Source organism: Vicugna pacos, chromosome 23 (genome assembly GCF_048564905.1).
Source record: "Vicugna pacos chromosome 23, VicPac4, whole genome shotgun sequence".
Taxonomy (NCBI): domain Eukaryota; kingdom Metazoa; phylum Chordata; class Mammalia; order Artiodactyla; family Camelidae; genus Vicugna; species Vicugna pacos.
This window is the reverse complement of record NC_133009.1, coordinates 35642451-35659183: the sequence shown is the minus strand read 5'-3', so window position 1 is coordinate 35659183 and position 16733 is coordinate 35642451. Positions and strand designations below refer to the sequence as shown.

Below are 16733 nucleotides of genomic sequence, written 5' to 3'. Positions count from 1 at the left end.
TTTTTTATTATTATTGTTACTGGCTTTTTGTTGTTATTTCTTAATTACTAACTATAAGACACTTACAACTCCTTAAATAAAGGACATAATTAAAACTGATATTGGCAGCATTTGTATTACATTTTTGTGGTAAAGTACCATGTTTAGCCTCTTGAGATATGTGAATATGTGTCCTAACAAGTTATCCTATAGAAGAGTCCTGAAATATAGAAACACAAAATAAACATTCAAAATCACATGTGACAACTAAAAACAAAAAAAATCAAACCCTAGAGTGAAGGAAGCTTTATACAACACCTGAAATGTTCTGCGGTCTCACTAACGAATCTCTTGTCGATCTGCACTTTAATCACATGCCACCAGATCCCGCTACCTGATCAGGATTCTACATGCCAGCCTGTGTTAACTGCTTCCTTCACAGAAATACTCCTCATTCTACAATAAAGTTCATTCTGCTGTGCCACGGGCTCATATCCTCACAGGTGCAAACTTGTTAAACAATTAATTTCCTAGGACTAAATCAATTTCCTTAATTGACTTTAAACGTGATGGCAAGGACCTTTAATGAGCAGGAAGACAATTCAGGACAACGTCACGATGGTAATTCTCTCTGGGGATTAGAAGCGTCGCAGCACGGCCTCCACAGACTCCCCAGAGAGAAAGCGACTCCTGGTAACTCCTGGAGGTGCTGTTATCAGTGATCTAACAGACAAGCCACTGCTGATTACAGTATTTGACACCATTAATAAGGTTTATATTGTTATTGCACTTTTATCTCTTACTGGTGATTTTCATATTACCAACCATGTGATTTTAAAAGTCTTATTTTATATTAATATTCCTAAATTTCTCCAAAATTCAAAAGTAACAAAACTTCAAAATGCTTTTCTATTTTATTTGGCAGTAAAGCTCATGCTACGTACGATCATTAAAAAGAGATTACTCATCTCCAAACTACACAAACTAGAATATCTTTTTGACAATATCTAACAACTCTGTTATGTATTACTTTCTACAAACCTCACTGAAAATAAAAAAAATGAAACAACACTTTTTTTTTAAAAAACCACATGTGCCAGCAGAGTCTAATTAGTCATGCTTCTTTCCATCTGAGAAATGACTTCCCTAAAATTTCTTGAACTACTTCAGCAGTAACCTATTCCTAAAGATACTAAGGGTGGGAGATTTACGTCAGTTGGAACAATACGTCATTAATCATTATTACTGGCTTTATATCAAACAAAGGAGACAATTCATTGTAGCATAAGAAAAATGAGTGACCAAATATAACCAATTACCTGATTAAACATTTATAAGACCCTGGTGTTTGTATCATTTAAGCATCATTAGTTACACCACACAGCATAATAATCACTATATCCAAATTACGTAACCAAAAATACTGATTACCTTTCCCAGCATACCATGAGCAGGATAGTTAATTAATGACAAAGACATTCCCACCCGCCAGGAGCACCATCAGCTATACCCGTAAAATTAAATAGGGCAGGCAAAAGGCTCAGGGAGACAGAGACGGACGGAGACAAATAGAGGGAAGAGGTTTCCACAATTTATTCATTTATTCCACAATTATTAATAGAGGAGGGGGCAAACAAATACAAAAACAATAAAAAGACAGTAAGCAAATACACAGTAATATCTAATATTTAAGTACTATGCAGAGAAATACAACGGAGCGATACAGTGGAAAATGAGTGGATGGTTATTTTAAACTGGATAACTCTGGGAGGACCCTGCTGAGGGGGTGACCTTTATGTTGAGATTGAAAAACCAGAAGGAAAAGGAAGAGCAGAAAGAACCCCTGGAGAAAATGTCCTCGGGAAGGAATGAGCTCGTGTGCTCAAGGAAGACGGGCTGGCGCGCGGGGAGCAGGGTGGAGGCAGGACGCGCGGGCAGCCACGCCGTGCGCCGCAGCAAGAGGAAGGACCCCAGCTGCCGGCAGGGAAGCACTGCGCCGTGATCTCACGCACACTCACAGGGAGAACTCACTCAGGACGCTGCGTGCACAAGGAAGTGGGGCGGAGGAGGAGGAGGATTGCAGGAGTGGGAGCAGGGAGCCTGGACAGAAAGGTAGTGGGCCTGACCTGACAGTTATAGTGAGACGCAGCAGCAGATGGAATCAGGATGTGACTGTGAGGCAGAGGCAGAGAAGATGCTGAGGAGTGGAGTCTGAGGAGTGGGGACAGAGCGGGTAAGTCATAGATGTGGGCTTGTGCACCTCGATGGACAGTGATACCAGTTACTGAGGTAAACAAGGCTAAAGAAGCAGTGTGGGCAGAAAGCGGTAATAAAAACCAAATAAAGGACGTAATACCATGCAGAAGCAGGCCATGGGCAGAGGAACCTGTGTGCCTAGATCATCGTGTAGAATGCAGTCACTGTCGCCATCACCATCGCCACCCTCTAATGAGGGTTAACCATCAGCAGCATCATCATCCAACCAGCACTAACTACTGACCCTACCATCATCATCCAACGAGTGCCATCTCTGTGCCCAGCACCACAGTGAAAGCTCCATATCTGCTGGAGGTAAAAACTACTGTTTCTCTAATTTACTGATGAGACAAGTGAGGCTTATAGATGTTAAATAACCTGCCCTCCCTCACACAGCTAGACAGTCGGGGCTGGAGGGTCCCAGACACTCATCCCAGGCAATCTGACTTCAGAGCTCATGCTCTTAGCTACCACACCAACCAGCCCTCCCGCCTCCTCCAGCTCCTCCACATCCTCCTCCCCGCGGATGCTGGTGTTCCACAGAGTACCATCCTCCGCCTTCCCTTCTCGCTCTGCTCACTCTGGCCAGTGTCATCCACTGTCCAACCTCCCCCACCGCTGGTTCTGGAAGGTAGTGTTGAGTTACACTGATTCCTGGTGCTCTCCTCACCCTCCACTGGATGCCCACCTCACGGTAACTCTTCTAAAACCTCCTCCTCCACCACCCTCTTGTCCTCCTGCACCAAATGAGGTCCAGTCAAGGGAAAAACAAAAAGAATGCATCATTAAATTTATTTTATGTAAGTGCTCTTAGAAAAAGAAATGTATCAAAATTTCTAAATTTGGGGAATATTTGTTTTATGAATATTTAGTGAGAAATCTGTCAAACATAACCAAGGCCATACGAAAGTCATATAATAGTCACATAATAATGATATAAAGGGAGACAAAATATAAAGGTATCCCAAATGTAAAATGATACAATCGAATTCTAACAAACACATTAGAATCTATACACTGAACGCTGCTCTTCAAACCTGCACCACGGGAGGACATGCACTTACTCCAGGAAGGCTTCCAACGCCGAACATGTATTCATAACCCCTCCTGTGGAACTGTCATCAGCTTGTGAACCATATGAAAATCACTGGCCTCATTTAAGAAGACAGCTCATTTTGATCAAAGGAAGAATGAATACCAAGATTATACTTTTTTCACCAAGTACGTATTTGGCTCCAAAGGATTTTTAAATTATCTCCAAATATCAAATTCACCCTCAAAAATGGAACTACTTTCATCACTGTATTTCTTAAAACTATATGTCAGGCTCTGAATGCAGTTCCAGGTGGAGTTTGGAAACTATTCGATTCATGTCGACCTCATCTTTGCCCACTCCACTCTCAATGGACTATTCAAAAAGAAATTTCCAAGAGAGAAGATGAGAGAATCCTTTCTGTAGCCCCATTTTTTCAATCATCTAAATCCCTCAAGGTACTTCCTCTAAAATTTGAGAAACACTTATCCCTAAATATGTAAATATGAACAATCAATCTAAATCCAGAGCTCAGCCAGGCTCTAAACATTCCGATACCACTTCTCATCTGACAGATCTCTTATACTATATGGCCCCATAGTCACTTCCTAAAATAACTCTAAAGTAACTAAAATCTATACGATATTAACATAGTACAGTTAGACTGATTACTGTTTTGCTTTCATTTAGAGATCAATCCATTCATTCAGCATGGATTTATGGAGCACCCGTTACCTACTATTCACTGATACAAAACACGACCTACAGACCACGTGAGCACTGCACTCCTGGTGGAATGTATTCTCATTTACTAGAAGCACACCCGTGTATGAAATGACCCAAAAACGAGTCATCTTTTTGTTGTCTTCTTAATTTCACATTTCCTCTCAGAGAACTTTCCTCAGGGTCTCTTCATGTAGTTCACATACATTATAATGAGCCCTTATGCTTATTACCTTCTGCTGGAGACTAAATCTCCCCGAACAGCTCCTGACACCATCACCCTGGCACCCGAGATCCTGGAGCCCAAAGAGAGTGCAATGTAAGCAAGACAAGGCTGAACCCGAGTCCAAAGCAGGGAGTGACACGAGGTGCAGCTGGAGAGGAGAAAGGAGACCAGGGGATGCAAGACCCTTCCCGGCACACGTGAAAATGCAGAATCCATCCCAAAAGTCAAAGAAAGTAACGCATCAAAAGGTACACTTTGGAAACATGACTCCTGCTACAATGTAAAGAATGAACTAGAAACGGCAACACGAGAGGTAAAGAGACCAGATCCGAAGCTTCTGCAACAAGCTAGACAAGAGGTGGCAGTAATCTAAAGGGGAGCGGTCACCGTCAGGATGTGAAGACTCAGCAGGTTCACTAGCTAGTGAGGGAGTCCAATCAAGGGGGCAGGAAAACTGGCTAAACGCAAAGCATGAGGCCCGCCTGCCTGCGGTCCGGACAACCAGGCGGGCAGGGCTACCCGACACAGGGAGGACAGGCCGGGCCAGAACACGCCTCGAAGACGAGGAGCCGGAGGTGCCCGGAAACACGAAGGGTCACGAGGACTGAGGCGGTGAGACTGGCCAGGAAGTGTGTGAGGAGCGTCTGCCGGGAAGCGAGCGAGCCGCCGACAGCCCCACCCCAGGGCCGCGTGCGACCTGGGCCGGGCGAGCCCGGGCCTCCCCGTGTGCGAGGTGTGCGCGGCGGCCTGGTGTCGGGGGTGACGGACATGCAAACCGCTCGGCGCGGGGCGGCCGCGCTGTGAGAACCAAGCAGCAGCGGCACTGCGCCCGGGATGAAGGCGAGACGCAGGTGACGGCGAGGCAGGGAGCCTGGGGCCACCGGGAGGCCGAGACGGAGCCTCCACGCGGCGGGGCTCACCAGCCCCCCTCCCAAGAAGGAGCGGGTGGGGTCTGGAAGAGGCTCTGCGGATGCGGAGGGTGAGCCTCTGCCGCTGACCCTCCCGGCGCGGGGACCAGAGAGCGAGCCGCCCCACGTGCCAGGTGACGGGGGACAGCGACCACGGGGGGAGGAGGCTCGCTCCGGGTACAGCAAGGAGGTGGAAAGAAAGTCAGTAAGAAGTGCAGGCTGTACGTGGTTTTCTCTAATAAACCATTTACTATATATATATATATTTACATTTGTACACAGGCTTTACCAAAAAAAAGAGTAAAACGGTACATTAAGAGCTCAGACATCTCAGACAACGTACGTGAGTCCTGGGCTCAGAGAGCTGTGGAAGCTCTTCCTGGAGGAAGTTCCCTCTCTCTCTCTCTCTCTCTCTCTCTCTCTCTCAGCTTTCTTCCTTGCTGCGATGCAGGCTCGTTCCTCACGTCTAGTCTGACAAAGCGATGCCAAGAATGGCTTCCTACCATCCCTCTGATGGGGGCACCGAGGTATGCGCCACTGCTTGAACTTGTGCCTAAAAATTCTAGAGATACTGATATATTTTAATATTCATTTAAAAAGTGGTGCTTGAGAAGAAAGAGAATGGGTTGACTTGACACCACGTTTGTCTTCAGCAAGTGTTTACTGAATGCCTACCATGTGCTCCAGGTACTGTTCTGGAGACTGGGAATGAAGTTTATACTCTGGAGAAAGAGGAAAGACAGTGAGCAAAATAGAAGGGATAAGTGGCTTAATGGGTGGGTGTGAAGGGTCGGCTTTCATGGGACGGCCGAGGAAGGTGGCGTCTGCACACACACTGGAAGAAGATGAGTGGGGGGAGCCACGATGAGGAAGGATGAGAAACTACTAGATTTTAAAGAGATATGATTTGACTGAAATTGTATATTTTATATTTAAATGTTACATAATTTTGCCCTGACTTACATGCTGACAGTAGACTGAAGTGAGGACAGGACAGAAACAGAGACCAACTGGGGAGTGACCGCAGTAAGTTACAGGGAAAATGAAAATAACTGAGCAGAGTGACAGCAGCAAATGAGGCAAGAAGTACTCCCACCCGAAGTGTATGCAGAAGGGGGCGCTGCGGGACCTGTCAGCGGTGAGACAGGACATGCGAGACATGGGGGGTCGGGGACGTCTCCAGGAGCTTTGGCCTGGGCAGATCAAAGGAGGCACATGCCGCCAACTGTGACAGAGAGGCCTGCACACAGACAGTTTGTGGGAACATTCACAGTTCAGTTTCACATGTGCCCAGTTTGAGACACGCAAATTTGATGACAAGTAGGTGACTGGCTGCTCGCGTCTGGGATCAGGAGGTAGATCCAGTCTAAAGTAGAGAGGCCACCAGCACGCGGACCATACTCAGGATCATGAACCTGGAAGGGATCTCCAAGCAGCACACATAGGGCAAGACGCTCTGGGCCGCAGAGCGCTCCGCTGCGAAGAGTCCAGGAGGGGAGGGAAGTCAGCAAAGGACAGACCAGTAAGCCGAGAAGGAAACAAGGCTCTCGGAAGCAGAGCAATGAACAGGTTTCAAAGAACAGAATGCGGCCGACTCTCTCAAGTGTAGCTGACGACCAAGGAAGACAAGGTCTAAGGGTGGCGCAGGGACTGAGCACAGGAGGCCCCGGGGACCGGGGCGAGAGCAGCCGCGGCGGCACGGAGGGGAGAAAGCCCCCCCCCCCCGAGCACACCTAAGAGAGCGAAGGGGGAACAGGACACAGACCTACACAGCTAAGGACTCAGCAGCAAAAGGCAACAGAGAGAGAGGTGAACGGCTGGAGAAAAGAAGGACTTTGAAAGCCGTTTTCTGGTTGGGGTTTGTTCTGGTTCGCCGTTTAGATGGGAGACCTCGCAGCACACAGCGCCACGCAGAGCCCAGCGGGCGTGGGGCTGCACACGGCTCTGGTGGCCCGGGCAGGGCTGGCGCAGCTGACAGGGCAGATGAGGCCGACCGCGCGCTGCAGGTCCCGGGGAAGTCCTCGTCTGACTGCTTCCGTCTGTCGGTGAAACAGGAAGCAAGGGCACAGCAGCTGAGAGAGAGGACAGGGAGTGGGGGTTCTGAGGAGAGGGGACAGGAGACGCCGCTGGGGAGCGGGCAGCGCGGGGACCAAGGACAGGACTGCTGGCAGCACTGAGCCTCACTGGAGGTTCAAGGGCATCAGCTCTAACTACAGCAGGTCTCTTCCCTCGGAGCAGCCGCCACTCCATCCCCCAGACCTGCAGCAATAAAGCGGCTGGATGAGGCTGTTAGGCGGAGAACGTCACCTCAACTTCTGCAGAGGCTTCTGAAAACGGAGGCTGTGCTCAATGCCATAGGACAAAACCTTGGCAAACTCAACTTAGCAAAAGAAGCAAACGACACAATGACCTTTATTTCACAAAGAAAGTAGTTCTGTAAGACGGGCTAAAGAGAGGGGGAGGTGACCCACTCAACCCAGCCGGCCCCCTGTCCGCCCCGCTCGCTCCCAGAGGCGCGCGAGCTCGGGGCGGCAGGCCGGGCCGCCGGCCAGCCTGAGGGGAGGCTCGGGTTGGAAGACTCCCAGATGAGACTCTCATCCCTTCCAAGCCGTTAAAAGGAGGAGCACCAACTCTCCTGCCTGTAGATCTGGGCTGCTTTCCCTCCTTCGCAGGGAGCCAGTGTCACACTGGGCATCTTGAAACTACAGATAATAATTATACTCTAGGTCCTGACGACTATTGCAACTAAAACTAATTCTCCCTTGAGTCGCTCCCACAAAGTCTTTACGCTGCACGCTGACTGTAATCGTTTTATATTTATCTTTATGATAAAAAGTGAATGTATCATAGCTCTCTTCACTCAATGACCAGAAATTAAAAACTCACAAATTGTTAGCTGTAAATATCCATTGTTTAAAATTTGTCTTATACTAAAAAGCAGACATTTTACTATTTCTGTCACCATCTTTTATACAGTTTGCATTTTAAAAAATTTAGCCAAATCCACTGTTCTACAAACTAGAGTCCAAAAGCAATGTGAATATATAGGACACAAATCCAGTCAAATAAATCCTTTCAGTACTTTCCAGGCTTCAATGAAAGGAATCAAAGAAAGAAAAAGGGAAGGAAAGGGAAGCTGATAGGGGAAAAAAAAAAAAAAAAACTAAGTTCAAAAGAATGACAATAATACAAAAAAATAGATACATAAATCTCACATTCTAAGGCTTAAAAAAAAGGAACTCACACTGTACTAAAAATGAAACCACATATTATGCATTATGGGGTCAGAGTATTCATCTCAGAACAAGGAAAAGACAGATATGCCAAGAATACACATCACTTGTCATAACACAGGGAATTGGTCTCTGACACCTAGAAAGCTGACTTCCTCCGTTTGCTGCTTCTGTCCAGACACGCACTAGCATCTCAAAAGCGGAAGCAGTCACTCAGCTAACCATATGTTGCTGCATCACCCCGTTATTCAGGCCAGTGGTGTGGAACAAAACAAAAGCAGGCTGCCAACCCCGAGCAGAGGCTGTCCTTTGCCAGCCTTTTAAAATAATGCTACTGAGAGCAGGAACATTTTTCAGAGACTTAATAGGCAGTAACGCCTATAAACTCTTGTCGGGTAACCTCACACCATCAGTCTGGATGCAGAGGCAGAAGACCCTCCCTCCCCCCCACACTTGCCACAGGCAGTGAGAGAACCTGGGGTGACACTTGCTGATTTCCACGTGGGAGCAGCCGCAGGAGGAAGAGAGGAATGGAACCACGTGAAAGAGACGCAGAACCACGTGTGTGATTTTGACATTTATGCCGCGTGGTAGCCCGTGGGTCCCAGGGAACCAGGACTCTCATTTTCGCCTCCTACTGCCACTCTGACCTTCCCTGATCGGTGAGTCAGTAGGAGGCAGAAATTACAGTGCTCATTCTTTTTTTCCTTTGAAATTTAGGGCTGTTCAAAACCAAACATTTCAAAATCATAAGACAAACTCCCTAATCTGAGAGCTGCTTCTTTCACTGTCTTCACTGGAGACAACGAATATGAAACAAGAGTATCCATGCATGTCTGTAAAAATAGCACTAAGATAATGTTTGTATCTAACAGAAAGAAGCTGCCTACTATAACCTTGACAAATTTATGATCGTAGCACAAAATATAAATGGTAGATTTTAAAAAAAATCATCTTGAAATTAAAATACTGGCCTTACTCTAAGCTAAAAGGTGTCTCTTCCAAACACAGTACAGAGAATTCAGAAAGGCATAACAAAGCAACTGAAAGTGCAATTAAGTAAAGGGATAATTTAAACACGTTCACGTGAAGAAGCGCTGGTTGGTTTCAATCGCACAACCGTGCTGAGCCCCGGCTCCACGCGCGGAGCTGCGGGACCACGGGGCAGCCGCGGTAGGGCACAGCCCGAATCCTTACGGAGAGTTTGACCCAACAGGAAAGATAAGGACAATGTCCATATGAAATGACCCCAAGACCTCAGAAACAGCAGAAGAGACATACGAAGAATGTATCATCAAGTTTCCAAGAAAAAAATACTACGTCCACAAAATCGGAAAAACCTTCAGAGTGGAGGTGGCATTTTAGATGCTCCTTGAAGGATGGGCAGGATTTCAAACATTGGAGAGGGAGGTGAAGGGTGAAAAACGAATAAAGTACAGAGGCAGAAAAGATAGTTTACTCTGTAGGCAGTATTTCCCGAGCTGCGCTTCACAGACACTGATTCGAGAGAAGCCAACAGATGTGCTCTAAAAAAGGGTGCTGTAGTCAAATTAGTTTGGAAAACACCACACCCTGCAAGGGCCCCCGGAACCTCCCAGCGCACAGTAATACAGCGGAGGCTCTGAGGGCCGCTGCAACAGGGCAGCTGTTCGACCCGAGGCCCCACACTTCTCTGCTCCAGAGCTCATGTGAAAGAACACCTATGGATTCCTCATTGCCAGAATCACTACCAAGCAAATCTGGGCCAAGGCTCGCAGAGCAACTCTGAGACACCGCGGAGGCCGCACAGCCGCGGGCATGAGGAACCACGAGACCGAGGTGCCGCCCCGCACGTGGCGGGGACGGCATTTCGGACACGCCACGTGTCTGGACTCCGTGGCAAGCATCCACGGTGCGCACTGGAGGCCAAACAATCAATTTCAATAGTGCGTGTAAACATTCCTTTAACTGCGTTTTATGTTGCAGAAAACAAGCAACTCCAGAACAGGAGAAACACACCCCTAGTCAGAGGGAGCGAGCAAAGGGGCAGTACCGGAAGGCGTCCCGGCGAAAGCGGAGGCGGGCACGAAACACGCAGGCACTGCCCCCGTTTCTGTTTTCCTCCCTAAGCCTGATGTCAACTCTCAGTCTACAGGTCATCCACTTCAAGTTACAGCTAGCTACAGCTGCCCTTTTTTCCATGTCTGTCCATATTTCTAAAACAGTATTTGAAAATATAAACAACGCAGATTTAAACTTGTAAGTGCATAATTAGCACTTCCAGATACCTCATTTCCTAAAGGAACTGTGAATGCACTACTTCCTCCTTCACTGTATCTCTGCACACACGCGTGCACACACACACACACTTTCTCTCTCTCTCTCATGGCGGCAGCATCAGAACCAATTACCTGTGGCTGGAACTGAGGTACAGGTGGCCCCTGCATTCCTTGTGATTGCTCATCCATTGTCTAATGCAACAGGAACTTCAGAACTCTGCAAAAAATGTAAAGTTGAAATGTAAATAATGCAATCATTAACAATCTGAGTTGCTCATCATACACCTGATATTTGTGAATGTTAATTTCACCTAATCTTTCAAAAGTGCCCAGTAAGACATCCCATACTTTTATCTGCCATCTGCTAAATCCAAGCTCTGTTTGGCTAATACAAATATTCACTGTCTCAACTAATTCTTCTCAATAGTAGCATTTTACGCTTAGAAAATCCTGCTTCATGAGATGAAATTCTCCCTTCTCCGTTATGTCTTACAGAGCACAAAAGCTTCCCCTCACCCTCCTCAGTACAAGATGATCATCGCCGTGGTCAGCTTCATGTAATCATGGCCAGTGCTTCACATTCCTAAAATGCACCTCTTCTTTATATTCTGAAAGTGTTAGTACTTCTGTTCTTTATGTCCAACTACAATGCTTCCTGTGATTTTTTAGGTTTAAACTTAAAAGGTCGGTCCTCATATGAGTGTTTACTCTTTTTCGCACACTTTGTTTGTAATTATAAAACACCATCCATTAATTCAGCAAACACAGTAGGCTGAAGCCAGTCATGTGCCAAGTACTGCACAAAGCTCACAGACCGAACTACAAAGGAAACAAATGCCAAGTATCTCTAGGCTCTTCCTAAGAGTAATTTTATAACTAAAATCTTGTGGGTTAAAAAGTTAGGGTCCACTTAAACAGGATCAACAGATGGAGAAACTAAAACACATCTTCACTTCATCATACTCTTTAAAAAGCAGTAAAAATACTCTAGACATGGGTTATGTGTATTACAAATATTTTCTTCTATCCTATGACTTGTCTTTTTTTAAAAAATCTTCCCAATGCCGTCTTTTAATTAACTTATGAACAGAGATTCATAAATGGCCTACTTAATCAATCTTTCTCTTTATGATTAATGATTTGGGGTACTCTTTAAGAATTATTTCCTTTACCCTAAATTCTCGTGTTATCTTCTAATGTAAGCTTTACTGTTTTTGCCTTTCATATTTAGATCTGCAATTGACCTGGAATTAAATGTTTGTCTTTATGGTGAAGTCAATATTTAGTTTCTTTTTCCATATATGCCTATCCAGTAGCCTTCAGATCACATGATGAAAAGATGACCCTTTACCCCACACCCCACTGCAGCACTGCTCTATCATCCTTGTCATATACATCAAACAACTGCACAGACATACACTAAATTAACTGGTGTATAGCGCAGCTTTGCTATGGACATACATTTAATCATATCTGATATTAATATAAATTTTAGAACCATCCTGTTTCTACTTTTTTTTAAAAGCCTATTGGGATCCTGATTAGGATTACATCAACTCTACAGATCAATATGGGAAGAACTGACATTTTAATACTGGGTTTTCAAATCCAGGACACAGGATATCTCATTTATTTCAGGTTTAATTTCTTTCAATAATGGTTTTCAGTTTCAGTACTCATCTTTCACATTTGTTTCCAAGTTATTTCCTAAGTACATTATATTTTTTATACTATTATAAATAGTGGGTGCTTTTTATTTCCATTTTATTATAGTGTACAGAAACACAACTAATTTCTATATATTGGCCCTTTATCTTGCAAGTGTGCTAAACTCACTTATTAGGTCAAGCAGATTTCTTACAGATTCTTGCCTTACTGCAATGGCTAGAACCTCCAGCACAATGAACAGAAGTAGAGACACCCTCTTTTTGTTCTTACCTCAGGAGAAGAGTATTCAGTCATTTACTATTACATTTAATGTAAGATGCACGTTTTCCCCATATGCCCTAATTTATCAGGCTGAAAGATTTTATAAAGATGTTAGATTCTTACTTTGCTGAAAGATTTTATAAAGATGTTAGATTTTTGTCAAATGCTGCTTCTGTATATGAGCTGACCATATATTTTTTACTTTGTTAAAATGTTGAATTTTGAACATTCACTTTGGTGAATGTTAAGCCAGTATTCATTTCTGGGATGAACCCCACTTAGTCATGATACATAATCATATTTGTACATTGTTGGATTCATTTTGTTTTAATTGAAGTATAGTTGATTTACAATGTTAATTGCTGGTGCACAGCACAGTGATTCTGTTGTACATATATATATATGTATTCCTTTTCATATTTTTTTTCTTTATGGGTTAGTATAAGGTATTGAATATAATTCCCAGTAGGACCTTGTTGTTTATCTATTTTATATATAGTAGTGTGTATCTGCTAATCCCAACCTCCCAATTTACCCCTCCCCACTTCTTTTCCCCCCAGTAACCATAAGTTTGTTTTCTATGTCTGTGAGTCTATTTCTATTTTGTAAATAAACTCATTTGTCTTTTTTTTTTTTTTTAGATTCCACATATGAGTGATATCATATGGTATTTTTCTTTCTCTTTCTGGCTTATTCCACTTAGTACGACAATCTCCAGCATTTATCGTTTATGGACTTTTTAATGATGGCCATTCTGACTGGTGTGAGGTGATACCTCATTGTAGTTTTGATTTGCATTGTTCTGGTAATTAGTGATATTGCGCATTTTCATCTGCTATTAGCCATTTGTATGTCTTCACTGGAGAAATGTTTGCATTTTTTCATTGGGGTGTTTGCCTTTTTGTTACTGAGTTGTATGAGCTGTTTGTATATTCTGGAAATGAAGTCCTTCTCAGTTGCATCGTTTGCAAATGTTTTTCTCCCATTCCGTACGTTGCCTTTTTGTTTTGTTTATAGTTTCCTTTGCTATGCAAAAGCTTATAAATTTAATTAGGTCTTATTTTTTAATTTTTGCTTTTATTTCCATTTTATTTATATAGTGTTGGATTTGGGGAGGGAGGAGAGGCAAGGAGAAAGAGAATCCCAGTAATGAATTAGAATACCTTTCAGTGTGAAATATAAATCATTAGCATCAACACTTCACCTCTAGTGTCCCTCAGACAGTTTTCACAAGACACTCCATGAAAAAAAGGGCTTCCTGGTCAAAGACCTCTGTGGAGTACTACTTGCTGTATCAGTCTCTCTCAGAAAGTCATGGTCAACATCAGCAAACTAAAGCACTGAAGCAGCCCAGCAGTTTTTTAAAAAAAACTTTACTTATATCTAACTCATTTAATCACAAAATGCTTTCTTTGTATAACAGATTTTAATATCCCCCAGCCTGACTACCCTAAGAAGCGACTATGAGAAGCCGTGTGCTGGGTTACAGCAAGGAGGGCCCCACCATGCCTGCTGATACGAGATAACGTCTAAGCAGATAAAACAATGAAGAAAAGAAGCCAAAGTTTAAGAAAAAAGAAAAGGAAACATAAAAATCAAAGAAATCTTAGAAGTGATTTAATCTAACGATCCGCCTGACAGGAAAGCCCCTTCTACAGCGTCCCAGACAGAGGTCAAAGGCCCCCTGCTCAGAAGACACAGGTCTGTGCGACTCCCTCACGCTGCATGTAAGCTTAGTAACACAATGAACAAAAAGAAATTTGTCTTTACATAATATCTAACATGACTCCTTGTGTCACCGGAGTCTTAATGCTTTTACAGAATGTTTGTATACTGATTTAAAACCATTATTTATCATATTTCTAAAGGTCAAAGATATTTATATGTAATACTTTCCCACTAATCACCTCATAAATAAAATTAAAACACATTTTAATATATAAATATGTTAACTATGCATTCAGTCTTCCAGATCATAAACTCCACGTTGCAGGGACCTACCTGTGTCATCCACAGCTGCACCCCCAGGTCTTAGGTCAATGCTTGGCACAAAATGGGTGCTGAGCGAATATTTATTTAATGAACGAATGCATGTATCTCTGTCATAAAAGCATCAAATAATTACTGCTACAGTTTAGTAAGCCTAAAGTCAATCATGAGTACAATTATGATCAAATTAAATAAATTCGGCACCCAATCTTCAATCCATAAAGGCTTCCCAAAGATGGAGCTGCCCGAATTGGCTTTTAAATAAGAAAGACACACCCACAAGGTCCAGAAGAGGCAAGGAGGAGAGGGAATCTGGGAAAAGGAAGGAACACACTGAAATACTCAAAAGCGGAGCTCAACATCTTATAAGTAATTTAAAATTGAAGCTGGCATGCGGTGAGAGAGAGGAGGTGGGGAGTTAATGTGAGAAGGTTAGGCTAACAACACAGGCAGGTGTCAGCTCATGAAAAAACTTTTATGCTATTTACTTATGCAGTTGGTATCAAAGAGCTTATGTTGGGTTTCAAGCAGCTAAGACAGAAGTTCACTATTTTTCAAATACAACCTTTCCTGCCATGTGACAGAGGAGAGGTGCTCACAGCCACAAGCAAGACCAGTCAAGAAGCTACTGCGACAGTCCAGACAAGAGATGACAATCCTCCCCCACCCTCCCCGGGCCTCTACTTGACCTCAACCAGCTTTCAGCACAACCGTCTCCCCTTCTAGAAGTTCCCCTGGCCTTTCTCCCACACTGCAGCCACTTTTTCTATTGAACGTGTAAGCTGGAGTGCTCTAAGACATGTTTCTTCACTTTTTTTTAAAAACCTTCGTTCTCTTAAATTATCCCATTTGGTCCCAGGACTTTGATCACTAGCCATATATGATTCCTCTCAAACTTACCACTCCACTAGAGGCACCTGTTCTGAGCTCTGAGCCACAAACACCAATATCCAAATGACCACCTGATGTCTTCAGAATTCTTCAATAGAAGACTCCATCTCCCATTCCTCCAAAAAAATTTAAAAAAAAACAACTTCTCCTCTAATCATTTTTATCTCATTACATGTATCTCCATCTGCTCAGTTGGTCCAGCCCAAAATTCCCATTTTGGGGTCTCAGGATCTCTTTATCTGAGAACCCCAAAGCCCTTTTGTTCAGTGGGTCCTGGCTATCAATATTTCCCATATTAGAAATTAAAACTGAGAAACACATACTAATTCACTTACAAATAACAGCAATTTACTTTAACAGCAAGCTATTTCCTGCTACTCATTACAATAACTTTTTTAAAGTATTCTCAGCAAAGGAACAAGTTAAAAATGGAAATCCAAGTATAAAATAATAAAACTGCAGCACTGAAAAAGAAGTAGTAGAAGATCTAATTCTAGTTTAAAACTAGTCCTGCAGTTTCATTCATAAAGCAGAGGGTTCTGTCTTAATTTTATAAACAGTCTTAAAGGCACAAAGAAATGGACATCAGGAATAAATACAAAACATGTTGAGTATCACTGATTAAGAAACACAAATCTAAGCAACAAAGAAATATTACATAACTGATAGCCTTTCAAAATGACACATACTTTTAAATTATATGCAACGCTTATGATATGTATTAATAACCTTTCTAGAAAGCAATGTGACAATGAACATTAATAATTATTCATACACTTTTACTCACGACTCTTAATCCCACAACTCCATCCTATAGAAATAAATCAGTGACTGAATGTTGGATTACATACAAGAATGTATATTAAAAACCATTTATCATAAAGGAAAACTAGAAACAACATAAAGGTCCAACAATATAAAAATGTCTAAATAAATTACAGTAAGTACACAAAATGGAACACTAGACTGACCCAATGTTTATTAAAAATTTTAATGATATTTAAAGATGTACCCAGTATAATGTGAAGTGAAAAAAGCAAGATGCAGAGACAAACTTCCATGTTATATGTACTCAAAGGACACTGCTCTTATCTTATCCCTGTCGGTTAGATAATTGTGTCGTTGTTTGTTTAAGGTAACTATCTTGCCAAAGTATCAGCCAAATAAGGGTAGGAAATTATCTGTTTTATACATCACTGCACTCCCACAGTGCCTGGCACAGAGTTAAACATACAACAAACACATAGTCACCTATGATTGTAATATGAATTCATCATATACTAAATCAAAAACAGCAAGTTGCATAAT

The 16733-nt window shown here is 43.1% G+C and overlaps 1 protein-coding gene across 8 annotated transcripts in view; it reads right to left on the bottom strand.

The window, feature by feature from the left end:
- The window catches only part of NEK7 (NIMA related kinase 7), a 122413-nt gene that overhangs the window by 63270 nt on the left and 42410 nt on the right, over positions 1 to 16733 (bottom strand). For 7 of the 8 annotated variants that reach the window (XM_072948780.1, XM_072948782.1, XM_072948779.1 and 4 more), the window contains one exon: positions 10749 to 10833. In XM_072948780.1, the coding sequence (XP_072804881.1) occupies positions 10749 to 10805 (57 nt within the window). In that variant the 5' untranslated portion in view covers positions 10806 to 10833. Of the gene's footprint in view, positions 1 to 10748; positions 10834 to 14546; positions 14645 to 15434; positions 15542 to 16733 lie in introns of those variants that run through there. The other variant, XM_072948781.1, reaches the window with a different exon arrangement.